Source organism: Carlito syrichta, unplaced genomic scaffold (assembly GCF_000164805.1).
Source record: "Carlito syrichta isolate Samal-C Ts95f unplaced genomic scaffold, Tarsius_syrichta-2.0.1 Scaffold145297, whole genome shotgun sequence".
Classification (NCBI taxonomy): domain Eukaryota; kingdom Metazoa; phylum Chordata; class Mammalia; order Primates; family Tarsiidae; genus Carlito; species Carlito syrichta.
The window spans coordinates 350,526-367,507 of record NW_007089393.1 but is presented as its reverse complement, the minus strand read 5'-3'; the positions used below and the strand labels follow the sequence as shown (position 1 = coordinate 367,507).

The 16,982-nt window shown below is 39.1% G+C and overlaps 1 protein-coding gene across 1 annotated transcript in view; it reads left to right on the top strand.

Annotated features, from left to right (window-relative positions):
- KNTC1 (kinetochore associated 1) overlaps window positions 1–16,982 on the top strand; it is a 102,679-nt gene that overhangs the window by 6,973 nt on the left and 78,724 nt on the right. Inside the window, exons 3-15 of the mRNA XM_008050409.2 lie at window positions 1,527–1,642; window positions 2,604–2,682; window positions 3,567–3,644; window positions 4,760–4,794; window positions 5,322–5,432; window positions 7,173–7,266; window positions 7,522–7,574; window positions 8,094–8,209; window positions 8,886–8,937; window positions 10,650–10,748; window positions 13,510–13,550; window positions 13,656–13,721; window positions 13,819–13,894. Of these exons, the coding sequence (XP_008048600.1) occupies window positions 1,527–1,642; window positions 2,604–2,682; window positions 3,567–3,644; window positions 4,760–4,794; window positions 5,322–5,432; window positions 7,173–7,266; window positions 7,522–7,574; window positions 8,094–8,209; window positions 8,886–8,937; window positions 10,650–10,748; window positions 13,510–13,550; window positions 13,656–13,721; window positions 13,819–13,894 (1,016 nt within the window). The remainder of the gene's footprint in view (window positions 1–1,526; window positions 1,643–2,603; window positions 2,683–3,566; window positions 3,645–4,759; window positions 4,795–5,321; window positions 5,433–7,172; window positions 7,267–7,521; window positions 7,575–8,093; window positions 8,210–8,885; window positions 8,938–10,649; window positions 10,749–13,509; window positions 13,551–13,655; window positions 13,722–13,818; window positions 13,895–16,982) is intronic.

Here is a 16,982-nt window from a genome sequence, read left to right as displayed (position 1 = left end):
GGAGGACCCAAGGAGTCAGCCTAACAGCCAGAACTGAACTCCTGTGCAGCCTTCAAATCATCTTCAATTATGTGAAGCCCAGTGATGCAGTTTTGCCTGATGAGACACAAACAACAAGGAGGAGATACGAGTCACTCTCTGTAATCTAATGGAATTTCTGATCCACACAATTGGGAGTATCACTGCTACAGAAATGAATTCAAAAGATGGCCTCTATGTATTGGCTGCTACGTTGTTTATTCTTTACTACAGGATGAGACTTACTAGCTCAAAGCCCACTGGTGCTAAAATCAAATTGTATACATGCAAATTGTTTTTAAAATAGCCCACCAGGGGAAAAAAAATTGCCATTTAGGCACTTCCTGACTTGCCTATCCTGAGAAACCTCACCCAATATCTGCCAGCTATAGATAAGTTTTGTGTTTAAAAGATCCCAAGCTTGCCGGGCTCGGTGGCTCAGCCTGCAATCCCAGCGCTTTGGGAGGCTGTGGTGAGTGGATTGCCTGAGCCCACGGGTTCGAGACCCGCCTGGTCAAACGAGACCTCATCTCTACAATAAAATCAAAATCAGCCGGGCGTGGTAGCGCGCGCCTGTAGTTTCAGCTACTCGGAAGGCTGAGGCGGAAGGATCGCCAGAGCCCGGCAGGTCGAGGCTGCGGTGACCGGAAGCGGCCACTGCACTCCAGTCTGGGTGACAGAGTGAGACTCCAACTCAAAAAAATAAAAATAAAAATAAAAAAAATAAATAAATAAAAAATCAGCCGGGCGTGGTAGCGCATGTCTGTAGTTCCAGCGACTTGGAAGGCTGAGTCAGTTGGATTGCTGGAGCCCAGCAGGTCAAGGCTGCAGTGACCAGGAGCGGTCACTGCACTCTAGTCTGGTTGACAGAGTGAGACTCCAACTCAAAAAAAAAAAAAGGATACTGCTACTGAATAATGTTGGTTCACAGGCCAGTGACGTGTATTGATTTTTCTCTTGCCCTCCTCTCTGCTTTACTTTCTCTTACCTTGGACTTCTTGCTGTTGCATGAACACAATAGGCATGCTTTCACTTGCTTGCATGAGTTGTGCCCACTGTCTGGATGCTCTTCCTTCTTATTTGGCTAATTTCTTTACCTCTTTTAATTCTTCCCTGAGCTTTCTAATTAATACTGCAAAATGTATAGTTCTTCTGAGTTCCCTTACTCGGTTCTACTCTTTTTTTCCTAGAACATTTATCACCTTCTTACACTTCCTATAATTTTATTATTCTAATTGTTTATTGTCTATTTCTGCCTTAAAAATTTGAGCTCCAAGCTAGTGGAAGTTTGAGCTTCATGCCAGTGGTCTTAGATACATAGAAAAGGCCTAGAACAATGCTTAGTATATAATAAATGTTCAGTAAATATTTGTTAACTAAATAAAAATCAGTAGCATTCTTTTTACTTTGATCACACTTTTGTTGCAGTATTTAGGACTTTTTAACAACAAAATCTGCATAAGAAGCATTTTTGAAGGCATCTTATAATTTTGTTTTGAAATTTCCAGATACTGAAGTGGATGTAGTTGGCCTATGTCAAGAAGGAAAATTTCTTTTGGTTGGTGAGAGAAGTGGCAACTTACATCTTATTCATGTAACATCAAAGCAAACATTACTCACTAATGTAAGATCTTGTTATAGTTTTCATTTTCATTATTTAAATTGTAAATAGTCTCTTAGACAACTAAAACATTAGCAAACCATTACCTAATGTTTTTTAAAGGAATGTTTTTTAAAATTTAAGAATCTTCCTCCTCTCACTATTGTATTTGACTAGTCCTACAAAAAAATTTTAGGCCTGGCTTGTGCCTTACACCCATAATCCTAGCACTTTGGGAGGCTGAGGCAGGAGAATAGCTTGAGGCCAGGAGTTTGAGACCAGCTTGGCGACATAATGAAACCCCATCTTTACAAAAAAGTGAAAATATCAGCTGAGTTTGAGGGAGGCTGAGGCAAGATTATCTCCTGAGCCCAGAAGTTGGGAGCTGCAGTGAGCTTTGAGCGTACCACTGCACTCCAGCTTGATTGACAGACCAAGATCCCATCTCTAAAAAATTTCTAAAAATTTAAGAATCATGTCTCAGAAACAAATGCAGTGAATGCAAAATTGAAATATTAAGCTTTGAAGGTTTCAGTATGCTTGTCCTAAATAGTTTTTCTTTCTTTCTTTTTTTTGAGTTGGAGTCTCACTTTGTTGCCCAGACTGGAGTGCAGTGACCACTCCTGGCCACTGCAGTCTCGACCTGCTTGGGCTCCACCAATCCTTCCGCCTCAGCCTTCCAAGTAGGTGGAACTACTGGCGTGCGCTACCACGCCCAGCTAATTTTTTGATTTATTGTAGAGATGAGGTCTCCCAAGTTGCCCAGGCAGGTCTTGAACCCGAAGGCTTAGGCAATCCACTCACCTCAGCCTCCCAAAGCATGGGATTACAGCCTGGCTAATAGTTTTTCATTGTATAACAAATGTTTGGAATATAGGCCGAATTATTGCTAATGATAAGTGATAACTCTAGACTTTGAAACATATTATCCTTTATTATATATTTTTATGTTTAATCTTATCATTTGGAATTAATTTGCAATTAGGCTTTTGTTCAGAAAGCTAATGAGGAAAATCAGTGTACTTACCGGAATCTTGTCATTGAGAAAGAGGGTTCAAATGAAGGTAAGGTTTTTTGAGTTTTTTTTTAATGACACCTGACTAATACACAACCAAAGATTCAAATTTGTGGTTAATAAATTGCATAAATTCTACAGAGCTGAATTTTTTCTATTAATACAATTTAGATTGTTATAAGAAAAATTTTTTAATTTGTTGTTTTCAGAAATTTACATATGTATGTTTCCTAAAAACTAATTTTTATAGTTTATAGTTCTATATATATTACCAAGGAGACATTATATTCTTTATTTCTTTTTTTTGAATCAGAGTCTTATTATTGTTCAGGCTGGAGTGCAGTGGCACACTCACACTCACACAGCCTCAACCTGCTGGGCTCAGGTGATCCTTTCGCCTCAGCCTTCCTAGTAGCTGGAACCACAGGTGAGCACCACAATGCCTGGTTAATTTTTTGGTTTATTGTAGAGACGAGGTCTCGCCAAGTTGCCCAGACTGGTCTTGAATCCCTGGGCTCTGGCAATCCTCTCACCTCCCAAAGTGTTGGGATTATAGGCATGAGCTACCATATCCAGCTAAGACATTATATTCTTTTAACATGTTTTTGTGGGTCTCAGCATATTTATCATATTTCAGTTTAAGTAAGTGTTATCTTGATCCTAACTTATTTTGGTATATTTGGGATTTTTTTTTTTTTTTTGGCAAGTGAGGTTTTTTTAAAAAAAAATATAAGTTGCAAAGGTGTTAACATTGTTTTTGCAATAACTTACTAATTCTTTGTAAATAAACTTTATCTGTATCATTACTATATTATTTGTTGACTGGAATTTAAATGAGCAAATTGACACATTTTTAAGCTAGTTCCAGATACTGGGTTAGATTTTATATCCATGAGCCTTTTAGAGAAACCAATTTTGACTTTATTTTAATAGGAACCTATTATATGCTGCTTCTTACAAACAATGGATTTTTTTTAATTACAAACCTTCAGCTTTTAAAAATTCAACAAGGTAAGTAAATCTATCATATTCTTACTGTCGATTTGCAGCAATATTTATTAGTTTTATTAATTAGTAAATTTCTATATATTCTCTCTAAAAAACTTTTTTAGCTTAATTGTATTCAATGATACCGAATATACTTTTAAGTATTTAGAGTACACTTATTCTCCTCTGTTAGAGTTGCAAGAGTATAATTTGAGTATAGCCTTCAAGGAGTTTATTGCTTAGATGGGGAGCCAAGCATACACTAACAGAATAGTAATTGCTTTTTTTTTTTGGAGTCAGAGTCTCGCTCTGTCTCCCAGGCTGGAGTGTGGTGGCACACTCAAGGCCACCACAGCCTTGACCTGCTGTGCTCAGGTGATCCTTCTACTTCAGCCTTCCAAGTAGCTGGGACCACAGGCATATGTCACTGCACCCGGCTAATTTTTTTGACTTAGTGTAGAGATGAGGTCTCACCAAGTTGCCCAGGCTGGTCTTGAACCTGACGGCTCAGGCAATCCTTTCACCTTGACCTCCCAACATGCTAGGATTATAGGTGTGAGCTACCACACCCAGCCAATAATTGCTTTTTGATGGAGTGAATATACCTGGAAATGGACATGACTATACAAGTCTTAATAGTACAGAGCAATAATCTATAATGTGTGTTGAATAGTGTGGACCATATGTCCCTCTGAGCCAGGTGACACTTTTTGAGGATTGATTGGGAGTAAGCATTTAAAAAATATCAGTGTCCTAGGTCCTGCATATATGATTTAAGTTACATTGTTTTCCATAGTTAAATGAAGGAACTAGATAAGTAAAAGAGCTATTACAAAGCACAGTAAGAAGTGATGGAAACTTTATATGGAAGATTTCAGAGCATGGATAGAAGTAAGAGAGTTGGAGAACGGAGAAGAACCCCTTAGTAGGAAGAAATGTGTTGAGGAGAAGCATAGAACAGGACTGGCAGTTTATGTCATTGGTTGGGGACAAAAATGAAAAGTCAGCACTGTCTTATTGATTCTAACCAGTGTTCCTTGAACTAGATTGGATTTAATTTCACTTTGACACAAATGAAGTGACTTATATTATTTTATAGATTAATACTATAAATTTTGCCTGTTTTCTTTTTAATACAGCCATTGAGAATGTAGACTTCAGTAGAGCAAAAGAGGTAAGAAAACAAAACCATATTGTCCTCTTAAAAATTACATTTAGACCAGGTGCTATGGCTAATGCCTGTAATCCTAGCACTTTGGGATGCTGAGGTGGGATGATTGCTTGAGCCCAGGAGTTTGAGGCTAGCCTGGGCAACACAGGGAGGCCTTGTCTCTACAGAAAAATTTAAAAATTAGCCATGCTTGGTGGCACACTTATATTCCCAGCTACTTGAGAGACTGAGGCAGAGGCCTCACTTGAGGCCACGAGGTCAAGGTTGCAGTGAGCTGAGATTGTGCCCTTGCACTTTAACCTGGGTGACAGAGTGAGAACCCCCCAACCTTAATTTGAAAACTAATTTTTGAAAATTGCATTTATTGTAATTGTAGGAGAGTGTTCTGTATATAATTGTTCTACTGGTTGTTATTTTAGGAATTACCTTGATAAAACACTTTCACGATATTTCTGTTTTAAAATATGCTTATAACTGATGTTTGTGAAGCATAAATATGTATGTAACATCTTTATTTTTTAATTTTGCAGTTACAAGGACAAATCAAGTCCAGTTTTATTTCTACTGCAAATTATCACAGTCTTGGTTGTCTCAGTCTTGTGGCTGGAGATTTAGCGAGTGACATCCCTGTGATAATTGGGGTAATTCTTTTTATAAAATTTTATTTTTGTTGTCTGAAGTGTTTCCTCACTGGAATATTAGTGATTTGGTTAAATTATAAATTAGTTTTAACAGAAACAGGGGAATTATAAAATTATAATTTATAAAATTTATAGTTATAAATTATAGAATTAAGTAAATCTGAGTTTCTGTCTTGTAAAAAATATATCTTGGCCCGGCACTGTGACTCACACCTATAATCCCAGCACTTTGGGAGGCCGAGTTGAGAGGATTACCCAAGCCCTTGGGTTCAAGACTCATCTCTACAATAAATAAAAAAATTAGCCAGATGTGGTGGCACATGCCTGTAGTTTCAGCTATTTGGAAGACTGAGGTGGAAGAATCACCTGAGTCCAACAGGTCAGGGTTGCAGTGACCATAAGCGTGCCACTGCACTCCAGCCTGGACAGAGTGAGAATCCGACTCAAAAAAAAAAATAGTAATAATATTATATCTTTATTTTCTCTAGTTTCTACCTGAAATAACATTTCTTTAAATTGTGAGAGTGGGCAAAAACAATAAAAAACAAAACCAAAAATTTCACAGTCATAACAATACCTGTGATATTGTCACTAATAGAAATCACAGACTTAACAAAAATATATCACACTATTGCAGTTGGCTTGAAATCTTGCTTACATATTACTACTTCAAAATTAAAGTGGTCATAGTAAATCTAGTAGGAAGTGTAATTACTACTGGCAACACATAGGTACTGCTGATTCTAACATTTTTGACTTTTTTTTGCTTTTCCTATGCTTATATGTGAAAGAAATTCTAAGTTTCAAATAGATACCAGTGAAAATAAAGATGTACATTTTTTCCTATCCAGGCTCACAAATCTCTTTAATCTTGAAATAATTCATCTTAAGAACCTTAATATTAGAGAGTGGACCTAAAAAGTAAAAAGTCTTTAATTTAATCCCTACTTCATAAGTGATTCTACATTATTCTTAGTCTTGGCTGGCTAGGCCACTTGCAAGCATATGTTATTAGTGAAATGGAAACCGGACAGGAACATATATAGAGAAATACAATTCATTTGTTTCCATCATTGTGTATACTTTTTTACTATGCACTTTTTTTACATTGCTATATAATGTCTGTTGTTAAATATGAAAAGTAACATTTTATTGTTTATATGTCACTTCCAGTAACTATGATCATAAATTCTTTGAATTTTGGGGAAGAAAGATCTAATGTTATGTTTAAGGAATAGACGAAAAACTTTACAACATTTTTTACTTGCCAAATTTATATTATATGCTAAGGAGCAGTAATATTTCCACATTGTACATATCTAGTTTAATATTTCACCAGGATTTCAAATAACTTAAAATTAATATTTGTTCAAATATTTCTGGAATTTTGATGAAAATACTCAATTAGGCTATATTTACATTATAATTTTAATATTTACATTATCATACTGGAAGAGGTTTTAGTTCACTTTATGTCTTTAGGGCTAGCTATCTGAACATGCCTACTTAAATATTCATATGTAAATATTCATATGACAACAATGAATATTAACAGTTCACTGTTAATTTCATTCTCTTTTGAAACTAATAAAGGAAGTGAGAGATAAAGGCTACTTCAACTTAAATATGTAAATATATTTTGAAATTGGAAATATGTACAAGTTACATGTTTCTACCTTGAGACATATCTAGCGTCTAAGAACTAAATTTGCAAATGATATACTATTTTCACTTTTCTAGGGAACTGGTAATTGTGCATTCTCAAAGTGGGAACTAGATTCTTCTAAGAATGGAATGACAGTGAAGAACCTTATTGACACAGAAATTATTAAAGGTAAAATAAGTTAAAGAAACTACTTTTGATAACTATTGGTAAGTTTTAATTTTCATATTTAAGCTAGCATATGGGCCGTTTTACCATACCACTCTTTGAAATAAGCCTGATTAGTTTGATCATTTGTCCTCATAAATGAAAATGAAAACTTTTAATTTAAATGTAATTCTGTCTTTCCTGTTAGTTTACTGTTTAAATATGAATGTATAAAACACTAAAATAAGATTCTTAGACATTTTACTTTCTCTTTTATAGGTGCAAAGAAATTCCAGCTGATAGACAGCCTACTTTTTGTTCTTGATACTGATGTATGTTTCTACTATTTCTTCTTCAATTTTTTTACTTGACATTATATTTAGTAACAAAAGTGATACCAACCTTAGAAAATAAGGGGTTTAGCCGGGCTTGGTGGCTCAGCCTGTAATCCCAGCGCTTTGGGAGGCCGAGGTGAGTGGATTGTCTGAGCCCGCGGGTTCAAGATCTGCCTGGGCAACTTGGCAAGACCTCATCTATACAGTAAATCAAAAATTAGCTGGGTGTGGTATCGCACACCTGTAGTTCCAGCTACTTGGAAGACTGAGGCAGAAGGATCGCTGTAGCCCAGCAGGTCGAGGCTGCGGTGGCCGGGAGCGTGCCACTGCACTCTAGTCTGGGCAACAAAGTGAGACTCCAACTCAAAAAAAAAAAAAAAGAAAACAAGGGGTTTAACTGGGATGGATTATTATCTTGTGTACTATGCTTTATCTGAGTGTATGTATGAAAGTATAGGTCCTGAAATGTAAATTTATAATCATCCAGAAGATATATAAATTAAATGTCTCTTGCAGAATGTACTGAGTTTATGGGATATTTACACTCTAACTCTCATATGGAACTGGCCTTCCCTTCACATAGAGGAGTTTCTTCTTACTACAGAAGCAGATTCTCCATCATCAGTTATGTGGTACGTTGTGACTGTTGCTAGTAGTAGTTTCCCTTTTGTTAGCACCAGGTTTCTTGATGGTTTTGTTCTTATTGTTTATTATGTTTTACATTCTAAACAACTGAAACAGTCTGGCAGAGTAAAGACCTATTAGTTGTTTGACAAATTCATTGGGAGCAAATAGGCAATATGAACCTCTAGGTGATTGTGTAGAAACAGTGTTGGTCTGGGCCATAAACATGCACAAAAAGAATCCAGTGTCTTCTATGTAAAGCCATTTTAACTTTTATGCAAAAACATCACTTTAACTTAGCTTTTATTTATTTATTTATTACTTTTAAAACTTAGTTTGTACTTGGCAATTGGGAAAGCATATTTGACTTTTTATTTATTTATTTTTTAGATTAGAAAATATAGATTATTTAGAAAGTAAATTAAAGAGAGAGAAAGAGGAGATTCACCTCTCCAAGGTAGGCGAGGGAGCCAAAGCCAGGAAACATGGCCCAGCCATAGCTCAAAGAGCACATGATCACACCATAGCTTAGCAAGGCAATGGCCCCATATCTGACTTTTTAAAATTGACATTAACATTATATTGTTTTGTCAATTGTAACTTACATTGTATGGAAATTAACATTGTATGTTTTTATCATGTAAAAGCTTATTTGATTTACTTAAAGCTTCTTTTCTCTTTTAGGCAAGGGATTACAAGTCTCAAATTAGTAGCTCTGACAGCTACAGCTGATAAGGTATTTGAAAATTTTATTTCATGCTTGTCCATCTTATATGCTAGAAATTGCATTAACTAACACAAAAGTAAATGTTTTTTGGGTTTTTTTGAGTCTGAGTCACATTCTGTCGCCCAGGCGCACTCACAGCCACTACAACCTTGATGTGTTGGGCTCAAGTGATCCTTCCTTCTCAGTCTTCCACGTACCTGGAACTACAGGTGTGTGACACCACACCTGGCTAATTTTTTTGATTTATTTTAGAATGAGGTCTCACCAAGTTGCCGGCTCTGGTCTTGAACCTCTGGACTCAGGCAATTCTCTGACCTCTGCCTCCCAAAGTACTGGGATTACAGGTGTGAGCCACTGTGTCTGACCTAAAGTAAACATTAAGTAATATTCACATATCAGCACTTAGTTCACACAGACATTTGTCAAATCAGAAATAATCCTGCAGAACTCTTTTTTCTTGTTTTAAAAACACAGAAAAAAAATTTGGCTCCATATTTTATTTATTTTATTTTTTATTGAGGACTCACTTTGTCACCTAGACTGGAGGGCTATGGCATGATCATATCTCACCATAACATCAAACTCCTGGACTCAGGTGATCCTTCTGCCTTAGCTTTGCAGGTAGCTGGAACTACAGGTGTGCACCACCATGCCTGGCTAATTTTTAAAATTTTTTTGTAGAGATAGGGTCTCACTATGTTGCCCAAGCTGGTCTTAAACTCCTTGGCTCAAACAGTCCTCCTGCCTTGGCTTCCCAAAGTGCTGGATTATAGGTGTAAATACTATGCTTGGCTCCCTCTTTAGTTTTATATTATTATTTATTTTTTGAGTTGGAGCCTCACTCTGTTGTTAGGCTAGAGTACACTGACACACTGATGGCCACCGCAGCCTTGACCTGCTGGGCGCACGCGATCCTTCCACCTCAACCTTCCGAGTAGCTGGAACTATAGGCACGTGCCACCACTCCCAGCTGATTTTTTTAATTTAATGTAGAGACGAGGTCTCACCAAGTTGTCAGGGCTGGTCTCAAACTCCCAGGCTAAGGCAATCCTCTCACCTCTCATAATGTTGGGATTACAGCATTGGCCTGGGTATTTTTATTTTTTGAGTCAGAGTCTCACTCTGTCACCCAGCCTAGAGTGCAGTGGCAGAGTTACTGTTATTGCAACCTCGACTTGCTAGGCTCAGACAATCCTTCTACCTTAGCTTCACAAGTACCTGGAACTACAGGTGTGTGCTCCCACACCTGGCTGATTTTTTTTTTTTTTGAGTCTCACTCTGTCACTCTGTCACCCAGGCTGGAGTGCAATGGTACACTCACAGCCACTACAGCATAGGCCTTCTGGGCTCAGGTGATTCTTCTGCCTCAGGCTTCCAAGTAGCTGGAACTATAGGCACCTACCACAACATCCAGTTAAATTTTTTATTTATTGTAGAGACAAGGTCTCGCCAAGTTGCCCAGACTATTCTCCAATTCCTGGGCTCTGGCAATCCTCTCACCTCAGCCTCCCAAAGTGCTGGGATTACAGATGTGCGCCATCATGCCTAGCCTATGATTTAATATGTAACATTTAAATAGTACAGAAACAATTTTGTTTATAAGTTTTTTTTTTGCATTCGACTTTGTACCAAATGTTTTAATCTCTGCTTTTGATTGTGATATTTTTTGCTTGTAGGTTTATGTTGACCTACTAAATTCATTGCTGTACTGTTTTTCTTAGGTGAAAAACCTCATGGTTTATTCATTACCAACAATGGAAATACTGTATTCTTTGGAAGTATCTAGTGTTTCTTCTCTAGTCCAAACAGGAATTAGCACAGTAAGTTTATGAGTATTTTAAACTACTTTATTAAAAAAAAAAAACCTTAAGAATAAGCTAAGCATGAGTGTAACCTAGTAGGATAGCTGGATAGATGGCAGGTTTATAACTATACTAATTTTTTTTTTTTTTTTGAGTTGGAGTCTCACTCTATTGCCCAGGCTAGAGTGCAGTGGCACGCTCACTCACTGGGCTCAGGCAATCCTTTCGCCTCAGCTTTCCAAGTAACTGGCACTATAGGCACATGCTACTACACCTGGCTAATTTTTGATTTATTGTAGCGACAGGTCTCGCCACATTGCCCAGGCTGGTCTCAAACCCGCAGGCTCAGGCAATCCATTCACCTCGGCCTCCCAAATTGCTGGGATTACAGGCTGAGCCACTGACCCCAGCCTATAACTATACTATTAGCAGGGGTCCTCAAATAGATTTATTGGCCAGGCCAAGGTCAGTCTTCATGTTGAATTTTAAAAAAAGAAAAGAAAACTAACAAAATGAAACCTTAGACATCTACTTATTTAACATTCTTGTGTCTTTGCAGGAATTATAGATGATAGTTGGAGGAGATATACTCTATTTATTTATTTATTTATTTATTTATTTATTTGAGTTGGAGTCTCACTCCATCATTCAAGCTGGAGTGCAGTGGCATGCTCACAGCCACCCCAGTGTCAACCTGCTGTGCTCCAGTGATCCTTCTGCCTCAGTTTTCCAAATAGCCGGAATTACAGACTGGGTCTCATGAAGTTGCCCAGCTGGTCTTGAACCCGCAGGCTCAGGCAGTCAACTGTCCTCAGCCTCCTAAAGTGCTGGGATTACAGGCTGAGCCACCAAGTCCGCCCTATTTATATTATTTAATTATGGTTTTGTTTTTTTTCTTTTTGAGTTAGGGGGAGTTTCAGTCTTTTTTTTTTTTTTTGAGTTAGAGTTTCCTAGGCTGGGGTGCAGTGGTGTGTTCACCACTACCGCAGCATCGATGTACTGGGCTCAGATGATCCTTCCACCTTAGCGTCCTGAGTAGCTGGGATTATAGGTGTGTACCACCATTCCTGGTTAATTTGTTTTTTGATTTATTGTAGAGACCAAGTCTTGCGACGTTGCCCAGATTCGTCTTGAAACTATGACCTCTGACAGTCTTCTACCTTAGCTTTGCCTCCCAGAGTGCTGGGATTATAGGCATGAGCCACTGTCCTGGTTTAATTGAGTTCTTTAAAAAAATTTGTACTGTATTTGTTTTGATTTCTTTTATACACACACTACATTTTTTTCAACCAGTTGGATATTACTGGTACCCCTGAATTCCTTCACACGTATCTCCTTAAAAAAGGGAAGTTTTCTTCAATGCAATTATTACACGCAGAAAATTTTACATTAATATAATACTTTTAGGAAGTAAAACTAACAAATTCAAATTTTACCAATTATGCCAGTGCTTTTTTTTTTTTTTTTTTTTGAGTTGGAGTCTCACTCTGACGCGGGTCTCGCACCCGCGGACTCAGGCAATCCACTCACCTCAGCCTCCCAAAGGCGTGGGATTACAGGCTGAGCCACCGAGCCCGGCTGAGCCACCGAGCCCGGCTGTGCCAGTGCTTTAAAGTGATTTTCTTCCTTATCCAGGATCTAATCAAGAATCACTTATTTAGTTGTCACAGTCGTATGGTTGTCTAATTTAGAAGAGTTCCCTAGTCTTCTATGTTTTTTTAGACATGCACATTTTTGAAGAGTCCCATGCTGTGGTTTTATAGAATGTTTCTCTATTTGGATTTTTCTTACTATTTCTTTTTTTTTTTTTGTGGTGGAGTCTCACTCTGTCGCCCAGACTGGAGTGCACTGGCACAATCATGGTCACCTCAGCGTCGACCTGCTGGGCTCCAGCGATCCTTCCGCCTCAGCCTTCCGAATAGCCGGAATTACAGGCATGCGCTACCACGCCCGGGTGATTTTTTTGATTTACTGTAGAGATGAGATCTTGCTGCCCAGGCGGGTCTCGAACCCGCGGGCTCAGGCAATCCACTCACCTCAGCCTCCCAAAGGCATGGGATTACAGGCTGAGCCACCAAACCCGGCTTTTTCTTACTATTTCATGTTAAGCTTTTTTCATACAAATACTGCTTAGGAAATACTGTTTCCTAGCCATGTCATCTTAAGAGCCTCATGCTATTTGTTTGTCTTGTCATTGGTGATATTAAATTTGATCACTTAGTTATGGCAGCTCTGTCAGATTTCTCTCTATTTGTAAAGATTTTTCCTTTTATAATAAGTAAGTAGTCTAGTATTATATTGAGACATGGAAATATCCTTTTTATCAGTGTTTTTTCTCAGTGATTTTATTTTATTTAATTAATTAATTTATTTTTAATTTTATTTTTTTTGAGTTAGAGTCTCACTCTGTCGCCCAGACTGGAGTGCAGTGGCTGCTCACGGCCACCGCAGCCTCCACCAGCGATCCTTCTGCCTCAGTCTTCCAAGTAGCTGGAACTACAGGCATGTGCTACCACCCCCGGCTAGTTTTTTGATTTATTGTAGAGATGAGGTCTCGCCAATTTGCCCAGGAGGGTCACGAACCCGCGGGCTCAGGCAATCCACTCACCTCAGCTTCCCAAAGCACGGGATTACAGGCTGAGCCACCGAGCCTGGCTTCCTCAGTGATTTTAAAATCCTTTGATGGGTAATTCTTGCCTGAATCAATAATTGCTCTAGTTATTATAAAATATGTTGCTTTTATATTGGAATATTAATTATATTTTTGTTAATATTGTAGGATACCATATACCTTCTGGAAGGAGGTAAAAATGATTCAAAGTAGGTCATGTTTTATTTTATCTGTTAAGTTATATGATAGCTACGTCAAAATGTACTTATTAATATTAAGTGATGAGTGAATTTATAATGAAAACTTTTTTTCAGATTATCAGAAGACTCTGTCTCTGTTTTAGTACTCAGATGTCTTACAGAAGCTTTACCAGAAAACAGGTAACTTCACCATTTTCTTTATGCCTTATCCATTAATGAAAATTTTCAATTCTCTGATTAGTAAACGTTTAACAAAATTTCTTTTCCATCTTGTCAGATTGAGTCGGTTACTTCATAAACACAGATTTGCTGAAGCTGAGAGTTTTGCCATTCAGTTTGGACTAGATGTTGAGGTAATCAGTCATGTATTTGTTTATTCACTGAACAAGCATTTCTTGATGTACTAGAGGCTGAGGAGACTGACATGTAAAACATAATTGGAATTTAGTATGATTGGGCCTGTAATTAATATATGACCAAAGAACAGTAGGGATTAAGAGAGAGTGATCTGTAATTAGGTTGTGAGGCATCATTGAGGGGGTCATTTTTTTGCTTTCTTTTTTTTTTGGAGTTGGTGTCTCACTCTGTCACCCAGGCTGGAGTGTAGTGGCACGCTCATGGCCACCACAGCCTTGATCTGCTGGGCTCAGGTGATCCTTCCACCTCAACCTTCCAAATAGTTAGAACCACAGCCACGTACTACCACACCTGGCTAATTTTTTGATTTATTGTAGAGATGAGGTCTCGCCAAATTGCCCAGGCTGGTTTTGAACCCACAGACTCAGGTAATCCACTCACCTCAGTCTCCCAAGGCACAGGATTACAGGCTGAGCCACTGAGCCCAGCGAGGGGGCATTTTCAATCAGATCTTGAAAGTATTCCAGACAGTCCAGGGAGAGGAAGGGAATTCTGGGTACAAAGATAGCATGAAGAAAGTGAAGGAGGCTCATGATGATTCCAGGAAATCCTAGTATTTAGATAGGACTAGAGTGCAGTGGAGCAAAGGAGATAATGATGCGGAAGTAGAGGCCTGAACTTGGAGGACCTTGTGTACAGAGGATTGAGATTCTGCAGGTGAGGGGGAGCCACTGAAGATTTTAAGCAGGAGAGTATCTTGATTTGGCTGTCATTTTGGAAAAATGGACAACTGTAGGTCAAAGGGCATACTACGGACTGTGAATATCAGTATGAGACTAAGCAGCTTTCCATAGGAGACCTGAACCAGTGCAGTAAAATGTGGGATATGTGGGTGAGAGAGAGAGAGGCTGATATGAAAGGTATATAGGAAGAAAAAACATTTAGTAATTGAATGGAGGAAGGGGTCAGGCATGTTGGCTCATGCCTATAATCCCAGCACTTTGGGAGGCAGAGGCAGGAGGATTGCTTGGGCCCAGAAGGTCAAGGCTTTGGTAGGCCATGATCATGCCACTGCACTCCAGCCTGGACCACAGAGTGAGGAAAAAAAAAAAGGGCTGGGCACGGTGGCCAAGACTGTAATCCCAGCACTGAGTCCAGGGGTTCAAGACCAGCCTGGGCAACTTAGTGAGAGCTGGTGTCTACAATAAATCAAAAAATTAGCCAGGCATGGTGGCACGTGCCTGTAGTTTCAGCTACTTGGAAGGCCGAATTGGAAGGATTGCCTCAGCCCAGCAGGTTGAGGCTGCGGTGGATGAGCATGCCATACTGCACTCTAGCCTGAGTTACAGAGTAATACGCTAACACATACACAAAAAAAGGCCAGGCATGGTGACTCATGCCTGTAATCCCAAAACTTTGAGGAGCCACGGCAGAAGAATCAGTTGAGCCCAGAAGTTCAAGACCAGCCTGGGCAGCATAGCAAGACCTTGTCCCTACAAAAGGTAAAAAAATTAGCCAGGTATGATTGTATGTACCTGTAGTCCCAGCTGCTCCGAAGGCTGAGGCAGAGAGTTGCCGGAGCCCAGGAGATTGAGGCTGCAGTGAGCCATGATTGTGCCACTGCACTCCAGCCTAGACAGCAGAGTGAGAACCCCCAACTCAAAAAAAAAATTATTTTTTAGTTTAAAAAAAAAATGGCAGAAGAGTCATGAGACCCAGGATTCTGGCTCAGCATACATGTCGAATGGTGATGGCCTGACCTAAAATGAGGAATATGTGTAGAAGAGCAGGTTAGGGGTGAAAGATGAGAAAAGTTCTACTTTATGAAAATTCAATGTGAGTGACCCACGGTGGGTACATGCACGGAATCCTAGTTATTCAGATTGAGGCAGGAAGGTCACTTGAGCCGAAGAGTTTGAAACTATAGTGCGTTACTGACATGCCTATGAATAGCCACTGTACCTCAGCCTGGGCAACACATCAAGACCCTGTCTCTAAAAAAACAAGATATCTGGTAAAGTAGGGATGTCTGGTAGGAAGTTAAAGAATGGTCTGAGCTGACTCTAAAGGTAGATAACACCAGTGGGATGTGTTAGGCCATTCTGGCAGAATGTAAAGAGTGAATAGAGTTCTCAGAATGTGATCCAGGGGCATGACCTTACAAAGGGTAGAGGAAGAAGGGCTATACATGTATTTGGAAAGAGCAAAAGCATAGGAATGTATGATTGTAGAAGCCAAGGAAGGAGAAAGTTTCAAGTTTCTTGGGGAGTGATCAAGTTAAAATACTGTAGAGAAGATCAAGTATAAAACCTGAAAGATGTCTGAAGAATTTGGCAATTAGGAGGTCATTATTCTCCCTTGATAATTCGTATTCCTGGCAAATAATGGAGTAGAAGCCTAGTTATAGTTGATTAAATAATATTTTTTCAATGGATGGTGGCTACTCATGTGTTTGTTGTTTAAATATAATGTTTTTAGCCGGGCTCGGTGGCTCAGCCTGTCATCCCGCACCTTTGGGAGGCTGAGGCGAGTGGATTGCCTGAGCCCGCGGGTTTGAGACCCGCCTGGGCAGTGAGACCTCATCTCTACAATAAATCAAAAAATCAGCCGGGCGTGGTAGCACATGCCTATAATTCCGGCTCCTCAGAAGACTGAGGTGGAAGGATTGCCGGAGCCCAGCAGGCGAGGCTGTGGTGGCTGGGAGCAGCCACTGCACTCCAGTCTGGGCAACAGAGTGAGACTCCAACTCAAATAATAACAATAATAATAATGTTTTTAAAGAGACTAATTCTGAATATTATTCTAAATATTATTTAGAAATACACATGAGCAAAGAGATAAATCAATGGAATAATAAATACGAAAACCAAAATAATGGATACTTCTGATTGAGAGAAGGAAGATGATCTATTTGGGAGGAAGACAGAGGGACTTTAAACTATATTTATAATATGCTGTATTTGTTTTTTGAGTTGGAGTCTCGCTCTGTCACCCAGACTGGAGTGCAGTGGCATGCTCCCGGCTACCGCAGCCTCGACCTGCTGGGCTCTGGCAATCCTTCCGCCTCAGCTTTCCAAGTAGCTG